Source organism: Salvelinus alpinus, chromosome 33 (genome assembly GCF_045679555.1).
Source record: "Salvelinus alpinus chromosome 33, SLU_Salpinus.1, whole genome shotgun sequence".
In the NCBI taxonomy this organism is placed as follows: Eukaryota; Metazoa; Chordata; class Actinopteri; order Salmoniformes; family Salmonidae; genus Salvelinus; species Salvelinus alpinus.
In genome coordinates this window covers 29,153,689-29,163,784 of record NC_092118.1, presented here as the reverse complement: position 1 = coordinate 29,163,784, position 10,096 = coordinate 29,153,689, and the positions used below count along the sequence as shown (strand labels likewise).

At 41.2% G+C, this 10,096-nt stretch overlaps 1 protein-coding gene across 1 annotated transcript; it reads left to right on the top strand.

The window, feature by feature from the left end:
- The first annotated feature begins 353 nt into the window (after window positions 1-353).
- On the top strand, window positions 354-8,777 carry LOC139562752 (signal peptidase complex catalytic subunit SEC11A). The gene is made up of 6 exons (XM_071380742.1): window positions 354-890; window positions 1,475-1,584; window positions 2,293-2,442; window positions 2,733-2,852; window positions 8,080-8,137; window positions 8,363-8,777. The coding sequence occupies exons 1-6, from the start codon at window positions 840-842 to the stop codon at window positions 8,411-8,413; spliced, it is 540 nt and encodes a 179-aa protein (XP_071236843.1). The 5' UTR covers window positions 354-839; the 3' UTR covers window positions 8,414-8,777.
- Window positions 8,778-10,096: the final 1,319 nt, after the last annotated feature.

Below are 10,096 nucleotides of genomic sequence, written 5' to 3'. Positions count from 1 at the left end.
AATTGACCGATTTCCTTATATCAACTGTAACTCAGTAAAATCGTTGAAATTGTCACATGTTGTGTTTATATTTTTCTTCAGTATAGCTATAAGCGGTGCAATGTTTCTGGCTGTTCCTCCTACCCTTGGCTTTCCTCTACTACCCTGCCTCACTCCCTCTGTCCTGTGACAGAAACCCTGCTCAGTCAGAGAGAGATGATGGGACCTGTCAGTAGTTCACTGGAGTAGGGTTTTCTCTCTGTAGGTCACTGGATAAGGGTATTCTCTCTTTAGGTCACTAGTGAAGAGTTTTCTCTCTGTGCTGGTGGATTTAATTGTATCTTACAATATGGCAGGCTAGTGGCTTCAAAGCCTCTCATTGGCCAATACATAGCATACATCTTCCTAGTGATTGTCTCTCTGGTGAATGTTATAATAACGTGTGCCAGCCTGTAGAAAGTTCTATCTTGTTTTGTTATATTTCAGACCTCATAGTTTTTTATGCTTTTAGAGTTTTCATACTTTCATTGCAGGTGGCGCCCCACTGTCTGATTCATCTCGCTTGATTTCTAATGATAGTTGTCGATTAGATCGACTGATTGTAATTGAATCGGGTGTTCACTACATAAGTAAATGAAAGCTCTTAAAATTTGCATATCCAAACCTTCTGTCTGCCAGCCCCCGTATCGAGAAGCGACACCTCGACAAAATATTTTGAATGTGGGCGGAACTTCCGGCTGAGTGTACCCGGAAGATTTGGATGCAAGTTTCTCGGACGTTCATCCATATGTTCGCTTTTTATGTATCGATCACTGGTTTTTATTTAATTTAGGTAATTTTATAAACTCAATACCGGGACGATGTTGTCTTTAGATTTCCTTGATGATGTGCGGCGGATGAATAAGCGCCAGGTATGTACGGTAATATTGTTTTTGATGTGTGAACGTGACGGATTCTTCCGAGGCTAGTTAGCTAGCTACCTAGTTATGATAGCAACATTAGCCGGCTGGTTAATAACACGTTGCTTAAAATGTCAAGTCGTCTATGCTAACTAGCACCCAGCTTTCCGTGTTGTCTTAATCATGTACAAAGACAATTACCCAGCTAGTTTAATACGTTACATCGCCTATTGAACATGCATGATAAACTGGGTTATCAAAATAACTAGCTAGCAACCTTGCAAAAGCAATGTAGCTTTAGCCAGTACAATTTCCCCTCTGCCTAAATATGGTGTTACTTCAGTCTTCTTCAAACCTGGTGCTGAGGACCTACAAAGTGTGCAGACTTTTATTCCAACCTAAGTTACTAGTTTCTACTAGATTCTGCTGATCACCAAACACTTTATTAACTGAAACATATGTATTAGTATTGGTTTGGGACAAAAGCCTGCACACCTTGTTAGTCCCCAGGACCAGCTGTTGGTAGATATAGTTGTTATAAGCGAACACTAGCTTATCCTCGTCTCAACCTGACAACCTGTCTTATTTGTTTTCAGCTCTACTACCAGGTGCTGAATTTTGGTATGATAGTGTCCTCAGCCCTGATGATCTGGAAAGGACTGATGGTCGTGACAGGCAGCGAGAGCCCTATTGTTGTCGTCCTCAGGTAAAGCATTGGTGTTGGATGTATGTAGATAGGATGCTTTTCAATACACTCAAAGCGCTTTACATAGTAAGGGGAAATTTGCCACTTTCACAACCAAAGTGTAGCAAATCAAATTTTATTTGTCACATACACATGGTTAGCAGATGTTAATGCGAGTGTAGCGAAATGCTTCTGCTTCTAGTTCTGACAATGCAGTAATAACCAACGAGTAACCTAACAATTTCACAACAACTACCTTATACACACAAGTGTAAAGGGATAAAGAATATGTACATACAAATATATGAATGAGTGATGGTACGGAACGGCATAGGCAAGATGCAGTAGATGGTATAGAGTACAGTATATACATATGAGATGAGTAATGTAGGGTATGTAAACATTATATTAAGTGGCATTGTTTAAAGTGGCTAGTGATACATTTTTTACATCAATTTTTCCATTATTAAAGTGGCTGGAGTTGAGTCAGTATGTTAGCAGCAGCCACTCAATGTTAGTGGTGGCTGTTTAACAGTCTGATGGCCTTGAGATAGAAGCTGTTTTTCAGTCTCTCGGTCCCTGCTTTGATGCACCTGTACTGACCTCGCCTTCTGGATGATAGCGGGGTGAACAGGCAGTAGCACCAACATACCTACTGTTCGTCTGAAGCGCATCTGCTAATTTTAAGTAACCTGTCTATCCTTGACTGTAACATGTCCTTGGTTTCAGTGGAAGTATGGAGCCTGCTTTCCATCGAGGAGACCTTCTGTTCCTGACAAACCGGGTCGAGGACCCCATCAGAGTCGGAGAGATTGTGGTCTTCAGGATAGAGGGCAGAGAGATCCCCATAGTACACAGAGTACTAAAGATTCATGAAAAGTTGGTCTATGATGTTTCTGTAGTTATTGAAATGCGCTAGTTCTCTCTCGGGGTAGTTCTCTATGTTACAAGTTTAAGAAGGCCTACTTCCCCCAAAAAGTTTGTATTGCTACATAACACTCAAACTAGGCTCTAAATATTCTGTAATATTTCTTACCTCGTATATGTTTTTTAAATATATGCTGGGTAACTGAATAAATGTCGTTGTCAGAGCAACTTTATAAGCTGCTCTGGGGCCAGGAAATCGATGTATGACATCCAAACTAAATCTAAATGTTGTTTATCTCCAGGGAAAATGGCGAAATCAAGTTCCTGACCAAAGGTGACAACAACTCTGTAGATGACAGAGGGCTGTACAAGCCGGGACAGCACTGGCTAGAGAAGAAAGACGTGGTGGGACGAGCCAGAGGGTGAGCATTTATCTAATTCCACCAGAGTGATACTAGGCTTAGTCTGCTGTATGACTTCAGTCACATGCTTCACTTCACTGGATCTATATGATACCATTTCCCTTGAGATATTATTTAGTGCAAAATTAAACTGAACTTGAGTCTGCGCTCATCTAGCCTGTAGTAGTGGAAGGGCTCAAGCATGGTTTAAATTTCTCCATCACAGTGACGGATTTGAGATCGTGTAGATCCGCAATAAAAATCTCGGGGAAGGGTGGTGGGGGGGGGGGCTGATTTGGAGATCACATAACCTAATATGAAGTAATATTTTCCCAAATAAATGTATTATCAAATATGTTTATTTTCTCTGTTACGCTGTGTGTACTGAACTGACATACTGTTGCGGATGTTCAGATGAAAATGGCAGTTTAAAAGTTAAGACATTTTTTCCATTTGTCACATCCCTACACTCGAGGCACATTCAAGTTGCGAGAGCAGTTTTGGCAAATGTATTTTGAAAGTGGGTTTGGCCTTTTTCTTTTTTTTTAAGAGGAGGATCCCAGTTTTCCATTGCTACCACGTTTATTTCTCTACTTCAATTATGCGAGTGGCATCATTTTAGAAATGCTCTGGTTACAACAGAGCATGGTTTAGGCACTTCTGCGCAAAGTAGTGATGGGTAGTTTGCGAACAAACTGCTTTTTTTAAAGGATTAGGTTATTTTTTGCCATTTTTTCCCCCCAGTTTATTTGACTCCCTGATGTGCATACTGCTGCTTTTTGATCTCCAGACATCGACTATCTGCAGATAAATTATGAAAAATATTCTCTGAAGATGGTAATTCCTCAGTGCAGGAACCATACTGTGAGGAGAGACCCTCATTCTGCACTACGCACTTTTTTTCAGTGCTTTTTTTGGTCTTATTTTATTTTTTATTTTTGCAAGCCATCTAATAATTTGGTCTGGTAAAAATGTATTTGAACTCAAATTTCACGATCTAACATAATGGTAGGTAACATTTTAGGCTTTAAATTAGGGGTTGACCATTTTTCATGGTTTTATGTACATTTCTAAGCACTACTGATGAGGAGCCGTTTGGGAGCCAAATGAGAAGCTCTTTTAGGTGAAAGGAGCCAAATGTTCCGGCTGACCGAAAAGACTTTGAATCAATATGCAACAGCTCTAAAAGGGGCAACGGTGTCTTAAATGGACAATGACAGTTTGTAATAGAAACCAAAAATATCAAATCTTTAGAGTGAATAATAATTAATTGATATACAGTATATATATAATAAAAGTATAGTTATTAATAACAATCAGGATGTTGTGTCCAATGGGTAAATGCAGATAGGCTGAAGCATGGAGTTTGTCCATGTACATTTTATAGTTACTATGCTGCATCAGTTGGGCTACAGGTGATATTGCTTATAGCATATCTGATATAGACCATGCATAGGCTATATGCATGGTCCAATATGATTTTACCAATATTTTATTGGACAAATTTCTGGAGGTGGTAATTTATTTGGAATGGTTTCAGCGTAATTTTACTTTCATTTTGGAGTAGAATGTCCCTTTAAAAAGTCACCAGAACTGAGCTTCTCAGTCTTCTACTTACAAATTATCCCAGGGTGGACCCCGGACCCTCTAAGGAAGGGGACTGGAATTGGTCAAACTCGCAGTTTAGGTCTAATACATGTACACAATTATCCTCTTTCCCTGAAAGCATGATGGCCATGACTTTCTGACATGAAAGGGCCGGTTAACTTGGCGCCAGACAAGTTTCCGTCACGGGATTTGTTTTGTTTTTGCTTTAACCCTTCTCAAGTATTTAACCAGGTGTGAACATACTTTAAAGTTGGCTTTACTATTTATGTTTTTGGTGAACTTTTACTTCACTACATTTTTATTTTATTTTTTATTTCACCTTTATTTAACCAGGTAGGCTAGTTGAGAACAAATTCTCATTTACAACTGCGACCTGGCCAAGATAAAGCAAAGCAGTGCGACACAAACAACAACACAGTTACACATGGAATAAACAAGCGTACAGTCAATAACACAATAGAAAAAAGAAAGTCTATATACAGTGTGTGCAAATGGTGTGAGGAGGTAGGCAATAAATAGGCCATAGTAGCGAAATAATTACAATTTAGCAGATTAACACTGGAGTGATAAATGAGCAGATGATGATGTACAAGTAGAGATACTGGTGTGCAAAAAAGTAAATAAAAACAATATGGGGATGAGGTAGGTAGATTGGGTGTGCTATTTACAGATGCAGTATGTGCAGCGATCGGTTAGCTGCTCAGATAGTTGGTGAGCGAAATATAAGTCTCCATGCAATTCGTTCCAGTCAATGGCAGCAGAGAACTGGAAGGAAAGGCGGCCAAAGCAGGTGTTGGCTTTGGGGATGACCAGTTAGATATACTTGCTGGAGCGAGTGCTACGGGTGGGTGTTGTTATCGTGACCAGTGAGCTGAGATAAGGCAGAGCTTTACCTAGCATAGACTTGTAGATGACCTGGAGCCAGTGGGTATGGCGACGAATATGTAGCGAGGGCCAGCCGACTAGAGCATACAGGTCGCAGTGGTGGGTGGTATAAGGCGCTTTGGTAACAAAATGGATGGCACTGTGATAGACTGCATCCAGTTTGCTGAGTAGAGTATTGGAAGCTATTTTGTAGATGACATCGCTGAAGTCGAGGATCGGTAGGATAGTCAGTTTTACTAGGGTAAGTTTGGCGGCGTGAGTGAAGGAGGCTTTGTTTGCGAAATAGAACGCCGATTCTAGATTTGATTTTGGATTGGAGATATTTAATATGAGTCTGGAAGGAGAGTTTACAGTCTAGCCAGACACCTAGGTATTTGTAGTTGTCCTCATATTCTAGGTCATAACCGTCCAGGGTAGTGATGCTAGTCGGGCGGACGGGTGCAGGCAGCAAACGGTTGAAAAGCATGCATTTGGTGTTACTGGCGTTTTAAAAGCAGTTGGAGGCCACGGAAGGAGAGTTGTATGGCATTGAGGTTCGTTTGGAGGTTAGTTAGCACAGTGTCCAAAGAAGGGCCAGATGTATACAGAATGGTGTCGTCTGCGTAGAGGTGGATCAGGGAATCACCCGCAGCAAGAGCGATATCATTGATATATACAGAGAAAAGAGTCGGCCGAGAATTGAACCCTGTGGTACCCCCATAGAGACTGCCAGAGGTCCGGACAACAGGCCCTCCGATTTGACACACTGAACTCTGTCTGCGAAGTAGTTGGTGAACCAGGCGAGGCAGTCATTTGAGAAACCAAGGCTATTGAGTCTGCCGATAAGAATACGGTGATTGACAGAGTCGAAAGCCTTGGCCAGGTTGATGAAGACGGCTGCACAATACTGTCTTTTATCGATGGCGGTTATGATATCGTTTAGTACCTTGAGCGTGGCTGAGGTGTACCCGTGACTACCTCGGAAACCGGATTGCACAGCGGAGAAGGTACAGTGGGATTCGAAATGGTCAGCGATCTGTTTATTAACTTGGCTTTCGAAGACTTTAGAGAGGCAGGGCAGGATGGATATAGGTCTATAACAGTTTGGGTATAGAGTGTCACCCCCTTTGAAGAGGAGGATGACCACGGCATGATCTCGGACGATGCAAAAGAGAGGTTGAACAGACGGGTAATAGGGGTTGCAACAATAGTGGCAGATAGTCTAGCCCAGCTGATTTGTATGGGTCCAGGTTTTGCAGCTCCTTCAGAACATCTGCAATCTAGATTTGGGTGAAGGAGAAGCTGGGGAGGTTTGGGCAAGTAGATGCGGGGTGGACGGAGCGGTTAGCCGGGGCTGGGAAATCTTGGCCAGCCGTAGAGAAATTCTTATTGAAATTTTCGATTATCGTGGATTTATCGGTGGTGACCGTGTTACCTAGCCTCAGAGCAGTGGGCAGCTGGGAGGAGGTGCTCTTGTTCTCCATGGACTTTAGTGTCCCTAAACTTTTTGGAGTTAGAGCTAAAGGATGCAAATTTCTGTCTGAAAATGCTAGCCTTTGCTTTCCTGACTGACTGCGTGTATTGGTTCCTGACTTACCTGAAAAGTTGCATATCGCGGGTACTATTCGATGCTATTGCAGTCCGCCACAGGATGTTTTTGTGCTGGTCAAGGGCAGTCAGGTCTGGAGTGAACCAAGGGCTATATCTGTTCTTAGTTCTACATTTTTTTTTGAAAGGGGAATGCTTATTTAAGATGGTGAGGAATTTACTTTTTAAGAACGACGAGGCATCCTCGACTGACGGGATGAGGTCAATATCCTTCCAGGATACCCGGGCCAGGTCGATTAGAAAGGTGATGAGAAGTGGTCGTACCCATAGCGGATGCAGGCAATGAGGCAGTGATCGCTGAGATCCTGATTGAAAACAGCAGAGGTGTATTTGGAGGGCAAGTTAGTCAGGATAATATCTATGACGGTGCCCACGTTTACAGATTTAGGGTTGTACCTGGTGGGTTCCTTGATAATTTGTGTGAGATTGAGGGCATCAAGCTTAGATTGTAGGACTGCCGGGGTATTAAGCATATCCCAGTTTAGGTCACCTAACTGAACGAACTCTGAAGATAGATGAGGGGCAATCAATTCACATATGGTGTCCAGGGCACAGCTGGGAGCTGAGGGGGGTCTATAACAGCGGCACCGGCAAGAGACTTATTTCTGGAGAGATTCATTTTTTAAATTAGAAGCTCGAACTGTTTGGGCATAGACCTGAAAAGTATGACAGAACTTTGCAAGCTATCTCTGCAGTATATTGCAACTCCTCCCCCTTTGGCAGTTCTATCTTGACGGTAAATGTTGTAGTTGGGTATGGACATCTCAGACTGCTTCATTTGTAAATTATGTTGGAGTGTGCCCCTGGCTATCCGTATATCGAAAATGTTGCTGTCTGATTTGCTTAATATAAGGAATTTGAAAGGATTTATGCTTTGACTTTTGATACTTAAGTACATTTTAGCAATTCCATTTACTTTTGATACTTAAATATATTTAAAACCAAATACTTTTACTCAAGTAGTATTTTACTGGGTGACTTTTACTTTCATTTTCTACGGTATCTTTACTTTTACTCAAGTACGACAATTGAGTACTTTTTCCACCACTGTTTTTAACTATTGAAGATGTAATGTTAGGTAATAATTTACTTGAATTGTACATCATAACAGCGTCATGACATTGTCATGAACATGTCATCTGATGTTGAATGTCAATTTTGTCTCCAGGTTTGTACCATACATCGGAATCGTTACCATTCTGATGAACGACTATCCCAAATTCAAGGTAAGATATTTTACATCGTCATCACTAGAAGGAATATCACCAAAGGTTTTATGACTTGTTTACTAAATTCAGCCTTATTAGGAGCGTGATGCAGGTACTCTAAAGGTTAGAGAGCCTGACCAGCAGCCAGACACTAAACAGTGGGAGAGCAACTGGCAGACAGAAAGCTGTTGGTTTCAGATCCTCGGAACAGGGATACTAATATTTTGTTCTTCCCCTTCCCAGTACGCTGTTCTCTTCCTGCTGGGTCTGTTTGTCCTGGTCCATCGGGAGTGAGGAAGAGACTACCTAACTATCTGCCACGGAGGAAAAATTGGAAATCCCCCCCCCATGCCTTTCAAGACAGAATTATGTTGATTATGTCAAATTAAGTTGCTTTTTCTGTACCATATGTTTTGAATTGTGGATAGTGTTTACATTATACAAAAACAAGCATTCATTATTTTTGTGAGGGGAAATGAGATATAAGTTAAGTAGAATAAAGAGCTGTATTTCTTTTATTTTTTTCAGAACATGAATCCAACATTTTATATGGTTAATTGTGTATTTTGTTTTCACTTTTAATTAGGTTTTGCTTTGCTTGAAATATTGAATGACAAGTGATATGTTTGACATTAAATATGACATCTGTTACCCTCTATCCTGCATTCTGGTAACTTATGCATCTAGTGTTTTTTCTTATATTCAAGCATAACTTCACTAAAACATTTGTGCATTTTCAAAATGCCATTATTTTACATGCAGGCTAAATATGACATTTACATTTTAGTCATTTAGCAGACACTTATCCAGAGCGACTTACAGTTAGTGCAATCATCTTAAGATGGCTAGGTGGGACAACCACATATCTCATTCATGGTAAGCACATGTTTTTATATACACTGAACAAAAATACAAACGCAACATGTAAAGTGTTGGTCCAATGTTTCATGAGCTAAAATAAAAGATCCCAGAAATGTTTAATATGCACAAAAAGCTTGTTTCAATATTTTTGTGCACAAATTTGTTTATGTTGCTGTTAGTGAGCATTTCTCCTTTGCCAAATTAATCCATCCACCTGATGTGTGTGGCAAATCAAGAAGCTATTTAAACAGCATGGTCATTTCATAGGTGCACCTTGTGCTGAGGACAATAAACAGATCTCTAAAATGTGCGGTTTTGTCACCACACAATGCCAGATGTCAGGGAGTGTGCAATTGGCATGCTGACTGCAGGAATGTACACCAGAGATGTTGCCAGATAATTGAATGTTAATTTCTCTACCATAAGTCGCCTCCAATGTTGTTTAAGAGAACTTTACAGTACATCCAACCGGCCTCACAACTACAGACCAAGTGTATGGCGTTGTGTGGGCGAGCGGTTAGCTGATGTCAACATTGTGAACAGAGTGCTCCATTGTGGCGATGGGGTTATGGGCAGGCATAAGCTACAGACAAAAACAATTGCATTTTATAGATGACAATTTGAATGCACAGAGATACTGTGACGAGATCCTGAGGCCCATTGTCGTGCAATTAATCCGCCACCATCACCTCATGTTTCAGCATAATCATGCATGGCCCCATGTAGCAAGGATCTGTACACAATTCCTGGAAGCTGAAAATGTCCCAGTTCTTCTATGGCCTGCGTACTCACCAGACATGTCACCCATTGAGCATGTTTAGGATGATCTGGATCGACATGTACGACAGTGTGTTCCAATTCCCGCCAATATCCAGCAACTTTGCACAGCCATTGAATAGGAGTGGGACAACATTCCACAGGCCACAATCAACAGCCTGATCAGCTCTATGCGAAGGAGATGTGTCACGCTGCATGAGGCAAACGGTGATCACACCAGATATTGGTTTTCTGATCCACGCCCCTACCTTTTTTTAAGGTATCTGTGACCAACAGATGCAGATTTGTATTCCCAGTTGTGAAATCCATAGATTAGGGCCTAATGAGTTTATTTCAATT

What these genes read in the sequence shown, in the direction of transcription:
- LOC139562752 (XM_071380742.1), top strand. Translation starts at nt 840, where the DNA reads ATGTTGTCTTTAGATTTCCTTGATGATGTGCGGCGGATGAATAAGCGC. An exon ending in GGCGGATGAATAAGCGCCAG is followed by an intron (nt 891 to 1,474) that starts GTATGTACGGTA and finishes ATTTGTTTTCAG; the next exon opens with CTCTACTACCAGGTGCTGAA. An exon ending in ACGACTATCCCAAATTCAAG is followed by an intron (nt 8,138 to 8,362) that starts GTAAGATATTTT and finishes TCCCCTTCCCAG; the next exon opens with TACGCTGTTCTCTTCCTGCT.